We start from the raw sequence: 21,499 nt of genomic DNA on the forward strand, positions 1-21,499 counted from the left end.
GTTTGAATGGTTACTCTGGCGAGCCCTGTTTGAATGGTTACTCTGGCGAGCCCTGTTTGAATGGTTACTCTGGCGAGCCCTGTCTGAATGGTTACTCTGGCGAGCCCTGTTTGAATGGTTACTCTGGCGAGCCCTGTTTGAATGGTTACTCTGGCGAGCCCTGTTTGAATGGTTACTCTGGCGAGCCCTGTTTGAATGGTTACTCTGGCGAGCCCTGTCTGAATGGTTACTCTGGCGAGCCCTGTCTGAATGGTTACTCTGGCGAGCCCTGTTTGAATGGTTACTCTGGCGAGCCCTGTTTGAATGGTTACTCTGGCGAGCCCTGTTTGAATGGTTACTCTGGCGAGCCCTGTTTGAATGGTTACTCTGGCGAGCCCTGTTTGAATGGTTACTCTGGCGAGCCCTGTTTGAATGGTTACTCTGGCGAGCCCTGTTTGAATGGTTACTCTGGCGAGCCCTGTCTGAATGGTTACTCTGGCGAGCCCTGTTTGAATGGTTACTCTGGCGAGCCCTAGCATGGCTATCATACAGTAAGAGTCTAGGGCTGTCTGTTATAGCACACTGAGTCTGATAGCTGGGTACTGTTGATTTGTAGCATTGAGTCTGATAGCTGGGTACTGTTGGAATTACTTTTCATTGGACTTCCTGCCACTGAAGATGTTTCTCTCTCCACAGCAGTCTGTTTCCTGTATATGTTGGCTGTTTGGGGCCCAACACAACACAACCAATGCTACACAGCCTCTTCAGCAGGTAGGAACATCCTCCTCCTCCTCCTCTCCTGTCTCCACCTCCTCTCCTGTCCTCTCCTGTCTCCACCACCTCTCCTGTCCTCTCCTGTCTCCACCACCTCTCCTGTCCTCTCCTGTCTCCACCTCCTCTCCTGTCCTCTCCTGTCTCCACCACCTCTCCTGTCCTCTCCTGTCTCCACCACCTCTCCTGTCTCCATCTCCTGTCCTCTCCTCTCTCCTGTCTCCATCACCTCATTCTCTCCTGTTTTTCTCCTCTTCCTTCCCCTTCTCTAGCAGCACATAACCACCCTGTTCAACTGAGGCAACACGTCTCGGCCCTGGATTCTATATATATATATATATGTATATATATATTACTGTAACATAAGACGATGACTAGAAGACTGTTAATGGGTTGTAATTGTCTCTCTGTCAGTGCTGGGACGATCCACAGTATCAAAATCTTGCGTTCTTCCAACTGTGCATTTATCAACTACACCGACATGGACCACTGTGAGAGAGCCATCAGGACTCTACATGTAAGTCTCTGTCTGTACCTCTGTCTGTACCTCTGTCTGTACGTCTGCCTGTACGTCTGCCTGTACCTCTGTCTGTACACTACACCACTTTCAAAATCGTAATAACAGGGTCACCCACTAAACGATGTGGTAGAGACTGGGTCACCCACTAAACGATGTGGTGGAGACTGGGTCACCCACTAAACGATGTGGTGGAGACTGGGTCAACCACTAAACGATGTGGTGGAGACTGGGTCAACCACTAAACGATGTGGTGGAGACTGGGTCAACCACTAAACGATGAGACTGGGTCAACCACTAAACGATGAGACTGGGTCACCCACTAAACGATGAGACTGGGTCACCCACTAAACGATGTGGTGGAGACTGGGTCACCCACTAAACGATGTGGTAGAGACTGGGTCACCCACTAAACGATGTGGTCGAGACTGGGTCACCCACTAAACGATGAGACTGGGTCACCCACTAAACGATGTGGTACAGACTGGGTCACCCACTAAACGATGTGGTAGAGACTGGGTCACCCACTAAACGATGTGGTATTGACTGGGTCACCCACTAAACGATGTGGTAGAGACTGGGTCACCCACTAAACGATGTGGTAGAGACTGGGTCACCCACTAAACGATGAGACTGGGTCACCCACTAAACGATGTGGTAGAGACTGGGTCACCCACTAAATGATGTGGTAGAGACTGGGTCACCCACTAAACGATGTGGTAGAGACTGGGTCACCCACTAAACGATGTGGTATTGACTGGGTCACCCACTAAACGATGTGGTAGAGACTGGGTCACCCACTAAACGATGTGGTAGAGACTGGGTCACCCACTAAACAATGTGGTAGAGACTGGGTCACCCACTAAACGATGTGGTAGAGACTGGGTCACCCACTAAACAATGTGGTAGAGACTGGGTCACCCACTAAACGATGTGGTATTGACTGGGTCACCCACTAAACAATGTGGTAGAGACTGGGTCACCCACTAAACAATGTGGTAGAGACTTGGTCACCCACTAAACGATGTGGTAGAGACTGGGTCACCCACTAAACGATGTGGGGAGACTGGGTCACCCACTAAATGATGTGGTAGAGACTGGGTCACCCACTAAACGATGTGGTGGAGACTGGATCACCCACTAAACGATGAGACTGGGTCACCCACTAAACAATGTGGTATTGACTGGGTCACCCACTAAACGATGTGGTAGAGACTGGGTCACCCACTAAACGATGTGGTAGAGACTGGGTCACCCACTAAACGATGTGGTACAGACTGGGTCACCCACTAAACGATGTGGTAGAGACTGGGTCACCCACTAAACGATGTGGTAGAGACTGGGTCACCCACTAAACGATGTGGTGGAGACTGGGTCACCCACTAAACGATGTGGTGGAGACTGGATCACCCACTAAACGATGAGACTGGGTCACCCACTAAACGATGTGGTATTGACTGGGTCACCCACTAAACGATGTGGTAGAGACTGGGTCACCCACTAAACGATGTGGTAGAGACTGGGTCACCCACTAAACGATGTGGTAGAGACTGGGTCACCCACTAAACGATGTGGTAGAGACTGGGTCACCCACTAAACGATTTGGTAGAGACTGGGTCACCCACTAAACGATGTGGTAGAGACTGGGTCACCCACTAAACGATGTGGGGAGACTGGGTCACCCACTAAACGATGTGGGGAGACTGGGTCACCCACTAAACGATGTGGGGAGACTGGGTCACCCACTAAACGATGTGGGGAGACTGGGTCACCCACTAAACGATGTGGTAGAGACTGGGTCACCCACTAAACGATGTGGTATTGACTGGGTCACCCACTAAACGATGTGGTAGAGACTGGGTCACCCACTAAACGATTTGGTAGAGACTGGGTCACCCACTAAACGATTTGGTAGAGACTGGGTCACCCACTAAACGATGTGGTAGAGACTGGGTCACCCACTAAACGATGTGGGGGAGACTGGGTCACCCACTAAACGATGTGGGGAGACTGGGTCACCCACTAAACGATGTGGGGAGACTGGGTCACCCACTAAACGATGTGGTAGAGACTGGGTCACCCACTAAACAATGTGGTAGAGACTGGGTCACCCACTAAACGATGTGGTATTGACTGGGTCACCCACTAAACAATGTGGTAGAGACTGGGTCACCCACTAAACAATGTGGTAGAGACTGGGTCACCCACTAAACGATGTGGTAGAGACTGGGTCACCCACTAAACGATGTGGTAGAGACAGGGTCACCCACTAAACGATGTGGTAGAGACTGGGTCACCCACTAAACGATGTGGTAGAGACTGGGTCACCCACTAAACGATGTGGTGGAGACTGGGTCACCCACTAAATGATGTGGTAGAGACTGGGTCACCCACTAAACGATGTGGTAGAGACTGGGTCACCCACTAAACGATGTGGTGGAGACTGGGTCACCCACTAAACGATGTGGTGGAGACTGGGTCACCCACTAAACGATGTGGTAGAGACTGGGTCACCCACTAAACAATGTGGTATTGACTGGGTCACCCACTAAACGATGTGGTAGAGACTGGGTCACCCACTAAACGATGTGGTGGAGACTGGGTCACCCACTAAACGATGTGGTGGAGACTGGGTCACCCACTAAACGATGTGGTAGAGACTGGGTCACCCACTAAACAATGTGGTATTGACTGGGTCACCCACTAAACGATGTGGTAGAGACTGGGTCACCCACTAAACAATGTGGTAGAGACTGGGTCACCCACTAAACGATGTGGTAGAGACTGGGTCACCCACTAAACGATGTGGTAGAGACTGGGTCACCCACTAAACGATTTGGTAGAGACTGGGTCACCCACTAAACGATGTGGTAGAGACTGGGTCACCCACTAAACGATGTGGTAGAGACTGGGTCACCCACTAAACGATGTGGTGGAGACTGGGTCACCCACTAAACGATGTGGTGGAGACTGGGTCACCCACTAAACGATGTGGTGGAGACTGGGTCACCCACTAAACAATGTGGTGGAGACTGGGTCACCCACTAAACAATGTGGTAGAGACTGGGTCACCCACTAAACGATGTGGGGAGACTGGGTCACCCACTAAATGATGTGGTAGAGACTGGGTCACCCACTAAACGATGTGGTGGAGACTGGATCACCCACTAAACGATGAGACTGGGTCACCCACTAAACAATGTGGTATTGACTGGGTCACCCACTAAACGATGTGGTAGAGACTGGGTCACCCACTAAACGATGTGGTAGAGACTGGGTCACCCACTAAACGATGTGGTACAGACTGGGTCACCCACTAAACGATGTGGTAGAGACTGGGTCACCCACTAAACGATGTGGTAGAGACTGGGTCACCCACTAAACGATGTGGTGGAGACTGGGTCACCCACTAAACGATGTGGTGGAGACTGGATCACCCACTAAACGATGAGATTGGGTCACCCACTAAACGATGTGGTATTGACTGGGTCACCCACTAAACGATGTGGTAGAGACTGGGTCACCCACTAAACGATGTGGTAGAGACTGGGTCACCCACTAAACGATGTGGTAGAGACTGGGTCACCCACTAAACGATGTGGTGGAGACTGGGTCACCCACTAAACGATGTGGTGGAGACTGGGTCACCCACTAAACGATGTGGTAGAGACTGGGTCACCCACTAAACGATGTGGTAGAGACTGGGTCACCCACTAAACGATGTGGTAGAGACTGGGTCACCCACTAAACGATGTGGTGGAGACTGGGTCACCCACTAAACGATGTGGTGGAGACTGGGTCACCCACTAAACAATTTGGTAGAGACTGGGTCACCCACTAAACGATGTGGTAGAGACTGGGTCACCCACTAAACGATGTGGGGAGACTGGGTCACCCACTAAACGATGTGGGGAGACTGGGTCACCCACTAAACTATGTGGGGGAGACTGGGTCACCCACTAAACGATGTGGGGGAGACTGGGTCACCCACTAAACGATGTGGGGGAGACTGGGACACCCACTAAACGATGTGGGGGAGACTGGGTCACCCACTAAACGATGAGACTGGATTTTTCTCTGGCGAGCTCTCATTGGCTATTGCTGTTCATCGTTCTCAAAATGTGTCGCTTCCTCAGCTCCACCTTCAAGATCTTTGCAGATTTTGTGCTCATAAAATCAAACATGTTAGAAAATATCAGGACATCTGCGACTGCTCAAAGATGCCTGTTGCTGCCTGTTGCTAATGTCTGTAGCTGCCTGCTACTGTCTATTGCTGTACGCCTGTTGCTGCTTGTTGCTGTCTGCTGCTGCCTGCTGCTGTCTGTTACTGCCTGCTACTGTTTGTAGCTGCCTGCTACTGTCTATTGCTGTACGCCTGTTGCTGCCTGCTACTGTCTGTTGCTGTCTGTTACTGCCTGCTACTGTCGGTTACTGCCTGCTACTGTCGGTTACTGTCGGTTGCTGGCGGTTACTGTCTGTTGCTGTCGGTTACTGTCGGTTACTGTCTGTTGCTGTCTGCCTATGGCTGGACTCCTTTTAAGGTCTGTTGCCGCCGTACGTCTGCCAGTGATAATATATCTAATATATATATATTAGAAAAAAAGCCGATACTGATTAATCAGACAATTAAAAAAATATATATATACATATATATATATATATATATATCAAATCAAATTTTATTTGTCACATACACATGGTTAGCAGATGTTACTGCGAGTGTAGCGAAATGCTTGTGCTTCTAGTTCCGACAATGCAGTAATAACCAACAAGTAATCTAACTAACAATTCCAAAACTACTGTCTTATACACAGTGTAAGGGGATAAAGAATATGTACATAAGGATATATGAATGAGTGATGGTACAGAGCAGCATAGGCAAGATACAGTAGCTGATATCGAGTACAGTATATACATATGAGATGAGTATGTAAACAAAGTGGCATAGTTAAAGTGGCTAGTGATACATGTATTACATAAGGATGCAGTCGATGATATAGAGTACAGTATCTACGTATGCATATGAGATGAATAATGTAGGGTAAGTAACATTATATAAGGTAGCATTGTTTAAAGTGGCTAGTGATATATTTACATCATTTCCCATCAATTCCCATTATTAAAGTGGCTGGAGTTGAGTCAGTGTCAGTGTGTTGGCAGCAGCCACTCAATGTTAGTGGTGGCTGTTTAACAGTCTGATGGCCTTGAGATAGAAGCTGTTTTTCAGTCTCTCGGTCCCAGCTTTGATGCACCTGTACTGACCTCGCCTTCTGGATGATAGCGGGGTGAACAGGCAGTGGCTTGGGTGGTTGATGTCCTTGATGATCTTTATGGCCTTCCTGTAACATCGGGTGGTGTAGGTGTCCTGGAGGGCAGGTAGTTTGCCCCCGGTGATGCGTTGTGCAGACCTCACTACCCTCTGGAGAGCCTTACAGTTGAGGGTGGAGCAGTTGCCGTACCAGGCGGTGATACAGCCCGCCAGGATGCTCTCGATTGTGCATCTGTAGAAGTTTGTGAGTGCTTTTGGTGACAAGCCGAATTTCTTCAGCCTCCTGAGGTTGAAGAGGCGCTGCTGCGCCTTCTTCACGATGCTGTCTGTGTGAGTGGACCAATTCAGTTTGTCTGTGATGTGTATGCCGAGGAACTTAAAACTTGCTACCCTCTCCACTACTGTTCCATCGATGTGGATAGGGGGTGCTCCCTCTGCTGTTTCCTGAAGTCCACAATCATCTCCTTAGTTTTGTTGACGTTGAGTGTGAGGTTATTTTCCTGACACCACACTCCGAGGGCCCTCACCTCCTCCCTGTAGGCCGTCTCGTCGTTGTTGGTAATCAAGCCTACCACTGTTGTGTCGTCCGCAAACTTGATGATTGAGTTGGAGGCGTGTATGTATGTATATATATATATATATATATTTTATAATTTAAAAACGTATTTATTTGTTATAATGACAATGATGTATCATATTAACTTAATATGATACATCAATAAAAATCAATTTAGCCTCAAGTAAATAATGAAACATGTTCAATTTGGTTTAAATAATGCAAAAACAAAGTCTTGGAGAAGTAAAAGTGCAATATGTGCTATGTAATAAAGATAACGTTTCAGTTCTTTGCTCAGAACATGAGAACATATGAAAGATGGTGGTTCCTTTTAACATGAGACTTCAATATTCCCAGGTAAGAAGTTTTAGGTTGTAGTTAATATAGTAGTTATAGGACTATTTCTCTCTATACCATTTGTATTTCATATACCTTTGACTATTGGATGTTCTTATAGGCACTATAGTATTGCCAGTGTAACAGTATAGCTTCCGTCCCCCTCTTCGCCCATCATCGACAACATCGACAACAGCCACACTCGAAGCAGCGTTACCCATTGCTCCACAAAAGCCGCGGCCCTTGCAGAGCATGGGGAATAACTACTCCAAGTCTCAGAGCAATTGATGTTTGAAATGCTATTAGCGCACACCCAGCTAACTAGCTAGCCATTTCACATTGGTTACACCAGCCATTAGGCTGATTGGCTTGAAGTCATAAACAGCGCTGTGCTTGCGAAGAGCTGCTGGCAAAACGCACAAAAGTGCTGTTTGAATGAATGCTTATGAGCCTGCTGCTGCCTACCATCGCTCAGTCAGACTGCTCTATCAAATCAGACTTAATTATAACATAAAACACACAGAAATACGAGCCTTTGGTCATTAATATTGTCGAATCCGAAAACTATCATTTCGAAAACAAAACGTTTATTATTTCAGTGTAATAAGGAACCGTTCGGTATTTTATCTAACCGGTGGCATCCATAAGTCTAAATATTCTTGTTACATTGCACAACCTTCAATGTTATGTCATAATTACGTAACATTCTGGGAAATTAGTTGGCAATGAGCCAGGCAGCCCAAACTGTTGCATATACCCTGACTCCGCGTGCAATGAACGCAAGAGAAATGACACATTCACCTGGTTAATATTGCCTGCCAACCTGGATTTATTTTAGCTAAATATGCAGGTTTAAAAAGATATACTTCTGTGTATTGATTTTAAGAAAGGCATTGAGGTTTATGGTTAGGTACAGTCGTCTAACGATTGTGCTTTTTTCGCAAATGCGCTTTTGTTAAATCATCCCCCAGCCAATTATATGCAACGCAGGACACGCTAGATAAATGAGTAATATCATCAACCCTGTGTAGTTATAACTAGTGATTATGATTGATTGATTGATTGTTAGATTAGTTAGTTAACTGTAAGGTTGCAAGATTGGATCCTCCGAGCCGACAAGGTGAAAATCTGTCGTTCGGCCCATGAACAGGGCAGTTAACCGACCGTTCCTAGGCCATCATTGAAAATAAGACTGTGTTCTTAACTGACTTGCCTAGTTAAATAAAGGTATAAAAAAATACATTGCGCCCAAAAATACCGATTTCCGATTTGTCATTAAAACTTGAAATCGGCCCTAATTAATCGGCCATTCCGATTAATCGGTCGACATCTAATATATATTGTTCTCTGTCATATATCAGCCTGTCAACCTAGATTTGCAGAGATAGAACTTGGTTCTATCAGCCTGCACTGAGTCTCCAGCTGTTTCTTGTCTGTCTCTGTTTCTTGTCTGTCAGGGTGAGGTGTTGAACGGAGTGATGCTGGCTGTCCGTCACCCCGATAGAGTGATGCAGAAGAAACTGGGCTTGTCCCAATTAGCTTTCACCCTCACCAACGCACCGTGAGTAGAAAACACACACCCAGCCTCTTGTTGTCGTGACGTGTCTATCATTCATGTGATGACGGCTATTTTATCACATCAACTAACTATGTTTAGTTATTACGGGATTAAATGAATCATGTAACAATTAACTCATTAGTAACTTGGTGCACCACGGATAAAGTTTGTTTAATGAGTTACCGTTTCCCGAATGAACTCAAGAATATATCAGAATATATCATTATCATACCAGTCATCTATTAGTCATTATTACCTCATATCAGTCTCATTCTGAACGTCGCAAAATTATTGGATATCTGCACGAACCATAGTCTAAATGATGATTCAGCGATACACAAATTGGCTTAAATACATAAACACACACGTTGAATTGATTACTAACATAATGCAATGAAAGTCCCTAGTGGACTAACCCGATATGATGGCTTGTTACACAATGGTAAGATAAGAGAGAGGGAGAGACAAAGTGGGCTGGTACATACATGTGGACGCTATGCTCATGAAAAATGAATAGTTTGCACATGAACGACCGCCTATTCGAAAAGAAATGCAACACATATATTTACACTTCTTTGCGGTTGTCATCTCTCTGTTGAAACCACTTATCCGTCTCTGGAGAGTAGGTCGACATAAGTCTCTGGTTGTCCACTGGAGTTCACAATGTCCTCAGTTGTAGGAGGCTTCTTTGTCTCTTGAGTTCGTTAGACTGGATACGTCAGTGGTACGCCCTCGGATGGTTCTCAGCCGAGTTTACTAGACTAAAGTACTTAGACAGCTGCAGACAGACTACATCGGAACATTCAATCTTCTTCACTCAAGAGTTTTGAGTCTTACCATTTTCTGTTCTGGTAGTTTTAAACCATTTCAATATGTAGCCACTGTTCCACACGGTCCTGGTGTAAATTTCATTAGCAGTCCTTTTATGCACTCTTTAAAAAGGGGGTGTTCCATCCGTTTGGCATAATGTCTGTGTTCACGTGGGTGTGGTTACTGACAGGGAAAAACTGTATATGATAACAATTATCTCATTTTTAGAAGGCTAAATTCACATTCTTTTAGCGTAGTTCCATATTTAATCATAAGTTTTACAACATTTAGATGTTATGACATCACAGCATGCTAAATGACATGACATAATTATTGTTTCCATCCCCACCAACCATTTCCCACATTCTTTGTTAGAAATATTGTCTCATTATCCACTTTCGGATGTTGGAGTTTTGGCGGCACGTTCTCTTCTCTACACACACATCAGATTCCTTTGTTCCGCAGGTCCAGAGAGAGTTTACGACCGGTCGTTAGTCATAAGACCCCCCCCTCCTCTCTGGTGGGGGGGTTCTCTGTTTGATCCTCAACCAGGAAGGAAAGTCGTGATTGTATTTATATTGTGGAGGCATAGCAGCAGTCCCAGTTCTGACGCCTCAGTTTCTTCTTCGGCGAGTAAACTCTCTGCATTAATGGTCAGACATGGCGCATAAATGTCAAGTGAGAACTTTTCTGAGAGAACTTCTGACAACATTCCCCAGGACAATCTGGGAGGGGGTAGGGTGGTTGGCATCCGACGTGGTCAGAGCTCCAAAATCTGATTCACATAGAGAGACTCATACAAAGTCTGAACTCATCATGAGGGGCCACAGTTGTGCAGACCCCACCACATTTGGAGCAAAACATTTTAGCAGCCCACCTCTTGACAGTGGAGAGATTATTATTTTATTTTTAGAGTTCATTTCTACACATTTTACCATGGGGTGGAGAGAAGATTCAGCATTTTACCAAATGTCATGCAATTCTATACATTTTGACTTTAGAGAAAATGTTTGCAGTTTTTAGTAATGTGACTATCAAAATCAATGAGGGCCCTCCGGTCGGTAGTTCGACCATGCTTAGATAGCCGGCTTGGCTAATTTACCAATCTGAAACCATGTTAGCTGACATGGCTAAATGACTGATTGTCAGTGACTGACATAAGAGGAACTGCTGATGCACAACGACATTTCAAAATTGCACCTTGTGTATTTTACTATTCTAACGGACCCCCCTGAGTTTCTAAAAACCCGATGTTTATTTATAAAGCCCTTTTTACATCGGCAGCTGTCACTAGGTAACATTTCAGTCTGTGTATTCTGAAAGCTCTTGTCCGTGTGTTACAGAGAGAAGAGTCAGGAGTGTTACTTCTGGAGAACCACAGGCTGTGTCCGACACAATACCTGCATCTTCAGACACGTGCCACAACACAAGGGCATCGACAGGGACAAGGTCAACAAGTGAACAGCAGACAACCACACACCAATAACCTGGTCCTGGAAGCTGGATCAGAGGTCTTCCCCCCCAGGCTTACTTTTCAAATATGCTTTTTAAAAAATGTAAAAGTTATATAAGTAGACTTCAAATTCGATAAGCTATAATTGACTCAACAACCAATAAACAAATCTTTTTTTTTTTTTTTATCAATTAGGAAATGTAGTGTATATGTCGCTGTTGTTTTTCAAAGTTAGCTGGCTAATTTGCTAATCCTGTTTTTTGGAATGGACCGCTGGGACAGAATCACGGCTTCTACTGACATGTTCCCTGTACTGACATGTTCCCTGTACTGACATGTTCCCTGTACTGACATGTTCCCTGTACTGACATGTTCCCTGTACTGACATGTTCCCTGCTATGTTCTCATTCACTTTATATTGGAGAAAGCCTTGATATATTGATTGCCTGTTGCCTGTATGGATGCTATTGTCAAACGACATGTCTCTCTCTCCACGACATAAGTCCTCATCAGGGCCACACAGGGAGTTATGTAGATATTCATTATGGAAGACGGAGGAGTTTGTTTTTCTTATTCTTTCTTCCCACACGCTAGATTTCCATCCAGCTGGCGACAGGATTTTCATGCGAAGATTCTAAAAACTGCACAAAAACAAAACACGCATTTTCCCACCAAAGATGTGTTTCCATCAAATTGACTAGTTGTAGATAACGGGCTGTGTTTCCATCAAATTGACTAGTTGTAGATAACGGGCTGTGTTTCCATCAAATTGACTAGTTGTAGATAACGGGCTGTGTTTCCATCAAATTGACTAGTTGTAGATAACGGGCTGTGTTTCCATCAAATTGACTAGTTGTAGATAACGGGCTGTGTTTCCATCAAATTGACTGGTTGTAGATAACGGGCTGTGTTTCCATCAAATTGACTAGTTGTAGATAACGGGCTGTGTTTCCATCAAATTGACTAGTTGTAGATAACGGGCTGTGTTTCCATCAAATTGACTAGTTGTAGATAACGGGCTGTTTCCATCAAATTGACTAGTTGTAGATAACGGGCTGTGTTTCCATCAAATTGACTGGTTGTAGATAACGGGCTGTGTTTCCATCAAATTGACTAGTTGTAGATAACGGGCTGTGTTTCCATCAAATTGACTAGTTGTAGATAACGGGCTGTGTTTCCATCAAATTGACTAGTTGTAGATAACTGGCTGTGTTTCCATCAAATTGACTAGTTGTAGATAACGGGCTGTGTTTCCATCAAATTGACTAGTTGTAGATAACGGGCTGTGTTTCCATCAAATTGACTAGTTGTAGATAACGGGCTGTGTTTCCATCAAATTGACTAGTTGTAGATAACGGGCTGTGTTTCCATCAAATTGACTAGTTGTAGATAACGGGCTGTGTTTCCATCAAATTGACTAGTTGTAGATAACGGGCTGTGTTTCCATCAAATTGACTAGTTGTAGATAACGGGCTGTGTGTGATTTACATAGTGCACATGAAAACTTTTTTGCGATTTGACTGGGGTTTTTTCCATAAAAAAGGTTTTGGTTATAAAGTGTGTACCCCCTCTGGTATTGATACGTTCGTTCTAGCCAACAGCTGGCAGTGTGCAGATACAGGGCCGCTGGCTGGAGCGCACCTATAGCCTACATGAGATGTGTTATTATTATGGACAAAAGAGAATCATTGTATTTGTCAAACAGCAGTCAAGCATAGATCTTCATGTCAGCAGATTAAGACCCTCGACATTTATTGGAAAGAAGCATCAAGCTCATCACCGTGGACTTTCACCACCCTGAAGTTCATAACTTATTTTATTAGTTTAATAAACTACATGTTCCCATTGAGTCGTAGTGGGAGGACCACACAACTGTGACTCCAAGTTAACTTAGAAATTATGGTTATTATATCAATATTTGCTTCATAAAGTCTGGCTGGTTTCATGTTTTGTCGACTTTTGGAAAGTTTCCCGAAAATGTTTGTTTGCATCAGATCTGTTGTGACTTTGTTTGTTTAAACGTCGTGTGCTTTACACTCGTGAAAAGATTGGATGGAAACCTTGTTACACATATGGATGAAACAACAGGTTTCCTTGATGTAGTGTTATCAGGAATGGTCTTTGGTGTTTTTCCTTAGTTCAACGTGTTAAGGAATTTGAGAGGATCGTTGTTAAATTGTGTTGTGTTTATATTGTCCGTTTTCATATCAAAGTGCACCACTTTTATTTTAAAGACTTTATTTTGCGACTTAAAGAAGTGTATTAATGTATAATCAAGAGAATACGCCAAAGGTAGAACTGGGTGGACGATGGGAACACAACTAAACTAGCTGAAAGCCATAATACACAGTGATTTAGACCAGGTATGTCTGTTTTTCATTTGTTCTGTTGAGACTGTCATTTCAATACTGCTATTGTCCACCAGATGGCAATGTTTAGCAGTTTAACCTCTGCAGGTAGCCATGGTAGAACAGGAGACAAAATAGATTTTCTGAACACATAATTTGCTGTCTGTTGACCTGACTTTACCTACTTTGATCTGAATGGCATCATGTCATTGCTTGACTTGTTTCTGTGTTTCAAATCTTTTGGTTACAGACACATTCCATGAATCATTAAAATGATCTTTCAGATTATACTTTGATTTATTTTGTGTGTGGTGTAATATGAACACGTTACTGTTTTCACACTGACCTGTCTAATTACTCAGTCATGACTAATCCTCTCTTCTTTAACACGGTTCCCTGGTTGGAGTAGATATAGTATATGTAGATATCAACTCACAGATTTCCTCAGCTGTAATTACTGTAGGGGGGGGGGGGTGTCTGTTATGAAATATTAATATTAGTGGGTATGATTGACAGAAGACAAGACCTCCTCCCAACTGAAATAGGTGTCTATATTGTCAAATCAAATTTTATTTTGTGTGTGTGTGTGTGTCTATAGTGTGTGTGAGCTGTTGGTGACTACTGTGCTACAGGTCACAGCCATAGACTGGTGGCGAGTTGAAAGGTCGCAGGTTAATACCTGGGGCAAATTGAAGACTGCATTCCTCTGGTCATTTCTCTCTGAAGACTGAGGGGACGGGGCGAAGAGGATTCAAGGCCAAAAAGAGCATCCAAGACTTTGCTTGCCATTGCAGAATTGTGTGTACTGGAAGCCTGGTCCCGCTGAAAAAGGAAATGGGCAATCTCATACTTGGAAATTGTAACCTGAAATAGTCCAGCAGTCTCAGAAGGGCAGCCCACACATGATGAGCTGGTGCGGCTTGGGACCCTCATATAAGCTGACTTGTCAGGCAGGCCAGGCCACCCACTAGAACTGGGTGAATGCCGTCTCAGGCAGGCCAGACCACCCACTAGAACTGGGTGAATGCCGTCTCAGGCAGGCCAGACCACCCACTAGAACTGGGTAAATGCCGTCTCAGGCAGGCCAGACCACCCACTAGAACTGGGTAAATGCCGTCTCAGGCAGGCCAGACCACCCACTAGAACTGGGTGAATGCCGTCTCTGGCTTTAACTGCTCTCTGCCTGAGGTCCAGCAAGGACCAGGAGAAGCGGCCACCAGATGGAGGCAAAGGAACTTGATCCACAGTCCATCTGAATACAGTGCCCTGTTCTGAGCAAGTATTTGTCTTTGCAGATGGACAAAGCCATACGTCCTGTGGACATGCCAAGCTGCTCTCCACTTAGTGATACACAAGTTACACCTGGCCTTCACTACCGTGCTGGGTCTGGCCTTCCCTACCGTGCTGGGTCTGGCCTTCCCTACCGTGCTGGGTCTGGCCTTCCCTACCGTGCTGGGTCTGGCTCAACTTCCAGACAGGCGTGCAACATGACGGATGGCAGGAGTACCATCCTTTTCTCCAGGGAAATGTCAGATCGGAAGAGCCCAGCTGTGAAGCATTGTCAGCGGTATGGCTGTGTCTTGCAGTGCCCCCCCAGTGACCATCTGAGGGACAGGCACAGCGCCCCCCAGTGGCCATCTGATGGACAGGCACAGCGCCCCCAGTGGCCATCTGAGGGACAGGCACAGTGCCCCCCAGTGACCATCTGAGGGACAGGCACATCATGGCTCTTGTGGAAAAGGCTGCTGTGCACACATCCACCCAGGAAGCCTTACATAATGTCCTGCACCAATGGCCAAAGGTCTGTGTAGACAGGTGGTGACCCACACCATCCTTACCACAGATGAACAGCCAATCAGGAAGAAGGCTTATCGCCTATCATCAATACAGCTGGTTGATTCTGTGTTGACTACCGAGGTCTGAATTAAAAACACCTGGATGCCCATCCCATGCCTAACCTCCAGGAAATCCTTGACCATCTAACGGCTACTGGAAGATGGATCCTGCTAGCGAGTAGAAGGACAGCCTTTGTGACACCTTGGGGCCTATTCAAAATCAAGTATATACAGTACCAAGCAAAAAATGTTTGGAAACATCTACTCATTCCAGGGTTTTTCTTTGTTTCTTACTACTTTCTAGATTGTAGAATAATACTGAAGACATCAAAACTATGAAATAACACATATGAAATCAGATAGCAACCAAAAAAGTGTTAAACAAATCAAAATATATTTTAGATTTTAGTTTCTTCAAAGTAGCCAAACTTTACCCTGATGACAGCTTTGTACACTCTTGGCATTCTCTCAACCAGCTTCATGAGGTAGTCACCTGGAATGCATTTCAATTAACAGGTGTGCCTTAAGTTAATTTGTGTAATTTCTTTCCTTCTTAATGCGTTTGAGCCAATCAGTTGTTTTGAGACAAGGTACGGGTGGTATACAGAAGATGGTATATTACCAAATAGGTTCTAAGTCCACATTAGGGTAAGAACAGCTCAAATATGCAAAGAGAAGGGATAATGAATCCAGTTGTTTGTGTCATCCGTTTTGGGAAAGTACCTGCATAATTGTGAACCCAGCTCCCTCAGGTGCTTTGCTATATCACATTTGACATTGTCTGTAAGCTGGAGTTCATTTGCACGTAAAATAAATCATACATTGATGGAAAGACCTGTGTGTTGTCCTTGTTAATACAGACAGGGAAGAGCTCCAACGTATTAATCATTGCCTCAAGTTTGTCCTGCACATTGAATATAGTTGTGGAGAGTCCCTGTAATCCTAGATTCAGATCATTCAGGTGAGAAAAAACATCACCCAGATAGGCCAGTCGTGTGAGAAACTCGTCGTCATGCAAGCGGTCAGAGAAGTGAAAATGATGGTCAGTAAAGAACATTTAAGCTCGTCTCTCAATTTAAAAAAAAAACGGTCAATTTGACCTTTATTTAACTAGGCAAGTCAGTTAAGAACAAATTCTTATTTACAATGATGGTCTAGGAACAGTGGGTTAACTGCCTTGTTCAGGGGCAGAAAGACAGATTTTTACCTCGTCAGCTCGGGGATCCCGACGCCACAGTGGAATGGTAACGCGCGTGCAAGCAGTTGCTCCCGACGACGACAGCTTTTTTCCATCTACGTAACATTGCAAAAATCAGAAACTTTCTGTCCAAAAATGATGCAGAAAAATTAATCCATGCTTTTGTCACTTCTAGGTTAGACTACTTGGAATGCTCTACTTTCCGGCTACCCGGATAAAGCACTAAATAAACTTCAGTTAGTGCTAAATACGGCTGCTAGAATCCTGACTAGAACCCCAAAAATGTATCATATTACTCCAGTGCTAGCCTCCCTACACTGGCTTCCTGTCAAGGCAAGGGCTGATTTCAAGGTTTTACTGCTAACCTACAAAGCATTACATGGGCTTGCTCCTACCTATCTCTCTGATTTGGTCCTACTGTACATACCTACACGTATGCTACGGTCACAAGACGCAGGCCTCCTAATTGTCCCTAGAATTTCTAAGCAAACAGCTGGAGGCAGGGCTTTCTCCTATAGAGCTCCATTTTTATGGAATGGTCTGCCTATTCATGTAAGAGACGCAAACTCGGTCTCAACCTTTAAGTCTTTACTGAAGACTCATCTCTTCAGTGGGTCATATGATTGAGTGTAGTCTGGCCCAGGAGTGGGAAGGTGAACGGAAAGGCTCTGGAGCAACGAACCGCCCTTGCTGTCTCTGCCTGGCCGGTTCCCCTCTTTCCACTGGGATTCTCTGCCTCTAACCCTATTACAGGGGCTGAGTCACTGGCTTACTGGGGCTCTTTCAAACCGTCCCTAGGAGGGGTGCGTACCTTGAGTGGGTTGAGTCACTGATGTGATATTCCTGTCTGGGTTGGCGCCCCCCCTTGGGTTGTGCCGTGGCGGAGATCTTTGTGGGCTATACTCAGCCTTGTCTCAGGATGGTAAGTTGGTGGTTGAAGATATCCCTCTAGTGGTGTGGGGGCTGTGCTTTAGCAAGGTGGGTGGGGTTATATCCTTCCTGTTTGGCCCTGTCCGGGGGTGTCCTCGGATGGGGCCACACTGTCTCCTGACCCCTCCTGTCTCAGCCTCCAGTATTTATGCTGCAGTAGTTTATGTGTCGGGGGGCTAGGGTCAGTTTGTTATATCTGGAGTACTTCTCCTGTCTTATCCGGTGTCCTGTGTGAATTTAAGTGTTTTCTCTCTAATTCTCTCTTTCCTTCTCTCTTTCTTTCTCCCTCTCGGAGGACCTGAGCCCTAGGACCATGCCCCAGGACTACCTGACATGATGACTCCTTGCTGTCCCCAGTCCACCTGGCCGTGCTGCTGCTCCAGTTTCAACTGTTCTGCCTTATTATTATTTGACCATGCTGGTCATTTATGAACATTTGAACATCTTGGCCATGTTCTGTTATAATCTCCTGTTGGTCATCTATGAACATTTGAACATCTTGGCCATGTTCTGTTATAATCTCCACCCGGCACAGCCAGAAGAGGACTGGCCATCCCTCAGAGCCTGGTTCCTCTCTAGGTTTATAATCTCCACCCAGCACAGCCAGAAGAGGACTGGCCACCCCACATAACCTGGTTCCTCTCTAGGTTTCTTCCTATGTTTTGGCCTTTCTAGGGAGTTTTTCCTAGCCACCGTGCTTCTACACCTGCATTGCTTGCTGTTTGGGGTTTTAGGCTGAGTTTCTGTACAGCACTTTGAGATATCAGCTGATGTACAAAGGGCTATATAAATACATTTGATTTGATTTGATCCAGCTGTATAGAATTCACTGGCTTGTATGTGAAGCAGTAATTGTCTCAACATCTCCTGTCACTGATGCGTCGTGAAACAGTGTTGTTTGATTTTGTTTGTCCTTTTCCCCCAGCATTGTCCCAGCCATATCTGCGGCAGCAGGAAGAATTAAGTCCTCCACAATAGTATGGGGCTTGCCTGTCCTAGCCACTCGGTAGCTCACCATATAATACGCTTCTAGCACCTTCTTATTAATGGTATCTGTTGCTTTTATACATGTCAGTTAATAAAGACGTTATTTGACCTAGAGATTTATTTTCCTTACTGATGGGGTTTTGTTATTCCAAGATAAATATCTGTCTAATCAAAATTATAAACTGGGTGGTTCGAGCCCTGAATGCTGATTGGCTGACGACGGGTATGACAAAACAGTTATTTTTTACTGCTCTAATTTTGTTGGTAACCAAAATTTTGTTGGTAACCAAAATAATAGAAATAAGGAACCTCGGGGGTTTGTGTTATATGGCCAATTTACCACGGCTAAGGGCTGTGTCCAGGCACTCGGTGTTGCATCGTGCCTAAGTACAGCCCTTAGCCGTGGTATATTGGCCATTTACCACAGCCCCTCAGGCCTTATTGCTTAATTATATGCTGGTACAAAATACATGTTCAACAGTGATTGTGAATGTGACCTTAGGATGTGTTTGCTATTTTAAAAAGCCTATTTCCTCTTTACAGAAGATCTCACCGTTGTCATAGGAGCTGGGTGTAGTGGTGTGACGTACTATACATATGGGTTGCAGTGAACATGGCTGCTGTCAGATGTATGAGCACAGCGTTTCATTTGTAATATTGGGAGGTCGTAAATAAACAGGTCATATTTTTGTTTGGATATGAGTTACGAGAGACGCCAGAAAAAAGACGTCTCTTAGGCAGGTCATATTCCTTGTTGAATATATATTTTTAAATTTGTCTTTAGAAGTCTAGAAGACGTCGTATTGATGTCTAAAGAAATAACTCTTAAAAACCTTTCAAAAACAACCACAATCTGCCCGTCATACAACGACCTGTGCCTGCTGGGTTGTGTCTGATTTGGAGTTGGAGATATTTTCTCTCTCTGTGTCTCCCCCATTGGGTGCAGTATGTTAAGGATATGCTGCATCCTGCTGGCTGGATAGAATCGTGCTGATACAACAATGCAGCACCAAGCCGCCAACACATAGCATTTTCACACGGCTGCCTGCCAGGAACAGGGGTTTGTGGGATATGCTGCAGTGCTGCTCAGTGTCTGACCTATATGTAAGGTGTGTGCTCTGTATATATATACACTGTAATTAACATACGATCTATACCCACAAACAACATATATATATATATATATATATATATATATATATATAACCCCAGATCACTGGGAGACTTATTATTCTGGTTAAGAACATCTCTTTACTAGGTCACCTGTACTGTTATCTATAGTCTACACATTACATCACCCTGGATGGATGGGTCACTATATCAGATGAAGACAGGAAGAGGCTCTTCTACTTTAGTAATAAAGAGGTCACCAAAGCCTACAAGACATGCTTTTGTTTGACCCGACGCTAGAATAATTCAATCACATTATATAAAAATATAAAACAATTTTACGCAATAATTTGCAGTTCAGTTATGTAATTTTATTCAGCAAGTTGCTGGCCCTTACAGGTATACCACGCATACAGTATAAGGGGCAGACTTGGGATAGTTTCAGATCTAGGATCAGTCGGCGTACATATGCACAGCAAAGAGCTTGAGATACCAGGCTGGAGACTTCTGTTACCAGGCTAAGTTGTTCTTCCGTTGTTTAACTATTTACTTGTAGCTTGTAGGTTCAGACCAGTCTGAAATCCAGACGTGTTTTGTGCTACCATTCCACCCCTTGTACACCGTGTCATATGACAAACATGTTTGGTATGACAATGGGCGGCAAGGAGCGGAATGTTAGCACAAACAGACTGGTACCCAGGCTAGGTTCGGAAGGTCTTACAGAACAGAAAAGGGCTAACAGAAGAGAAGAGTTATTTCTCTAAGATCACAGGGAGAAACCAGTAACTAAGCTCTTAATAATGCAGTCTTTACATGACATTTCCTGACACACAGCTTGTCATTCACACGGCAAGAGACCGCTTGGCTTAGTATTTATGTTTCATGAACAACATGCCAAAACCAATTATTGTCTTATCTTCGCCTGACTGAAGCTTGTGGAAATTTGATAAGAGGATGGAAATATCATGAAAGAGTAACAGAGAAGGTAAATAAACTTTAAGGTTACTGTTCCACCGGTTACAGAACCAGGGGTGCTGATCAGTTCAGGATCAATATCCTGTTGATAGAGCTCCACATCAATATATTCCTAATCAATACGCCCACAACAGCTTTCTATCAGCATGAGAACAACACACAGATACAATCCAAGCATCCAAAGCTAAATGACATTTTAATAAAGTCCTCCTTTACAAACAATTGGTCAAATGTTTGCACAATGGGGGAGGGGATAGTCAAATGAAATACTGAGCCTGATGCTTGGATATCATGGCGATGTAGCCCAGATCTGTTTCTGCTGGTGTGACAGAGACCATAAGCCGATGACATGGCAGCACAAACTGATCTGGGACCAGGCTAACGGAGATGGGGAACTCTAGCAGGAGGATATTGCTCACAGGCTGAGCTGTATGAGCTAATGCAGTGCAGCGTATCTCTGCAGTCTTCTGCCTGGCGGCCATTTTGTTGATGTATGATGTCACAACATCAGTGTGGAGAAGAAGGGGGACCTCTTCATCGTGGACCTCTTGTGTAGAACAAGGGCACATCTGTCTTCGGAAGGGTGATGTTCAGGACGCTTAGGGGGGTTTGTTCAAGATTAGGGTGGTACTAGATTAGGGTGGTACAGTGGGGATGAGTTATGGGGAGGAAGGTATGGGGTTTAGGTAAGGGTGGGGTGGGGTGGTATGGGGTTTAGGTAAGGGTGGGGTAGTATGGGGTATAGGTAAAGGTGGGGTAGTATGGGGTTTAGGTAAGGGTGGGGTAGTATGGGGTTTAGGTAAGGGTGGGGTAGTATGGGGTTTAGGTAAGGGTGGGGTAGTATGGGGTTTAGGTAAGGGTGGGGTA

General features: G+C 44.8%; 1 protein-coding gene across 5 annotated transcripts in view; it reads left to right on the forward strand.

Moving 5' to 3' along the window:
* LOC112226698 (zinc finger CCCH domain-containing protein 13) overlaps window positions 1-12,048 on the forward strand; it is a 36,171-nt gene extending 24,123 nt beyond the window's left edge. For 2 of the 5 annotated variants that reach the window (XM_042330382.1, XM_042330384.1), the window contains exons 15-18: window positions 676-750; window positions 1,165-1,267; window positions 8,886-8,989; window positions 11,140-12,048. In XM_042330382.1, coding sequence (XP_042186316.1) covers window positions 676-750; window positions 1,165-1,267; window positions 8,886-8,989; window positions 11,140-11,257 — 400 coding nt within the window. In that variant the 3' untranslated portion in view covers window positions 11,258-12,048. The remainder of the gene's footprint in view (window positions 1-675; window positions 751-1,164; window positions 1,268-8,885; window positions 8,990-11,139) is intronic. The other 3 variants (XM_042330380.1, XM_042330383.1, XM_042330381.1) reach the window with 2 other exon arrangements.
* The last annotated feature ends 9,451 nt before the right edge of the window (window positions 12,049-21,499 follow it).

The sequence above is a fragment of the Oncorhynchus tshawytscha genome, linkage group LG11 (genome assembly GCF_018296145.1).
Source record: "Oncorhynchus tshawytscha isolate Ot180627B linkage group LG11, Otsh_v2.0, whole genome shotgun sequence".
NCBI classification, from domain to species: domain Eukaryota; kingdom Metazoa; phylum Chordata; class Actinopteri; order Salmoniformes; family Salmonidae; genus Oncorhynchus; species Oncorhynchus tshawytscha.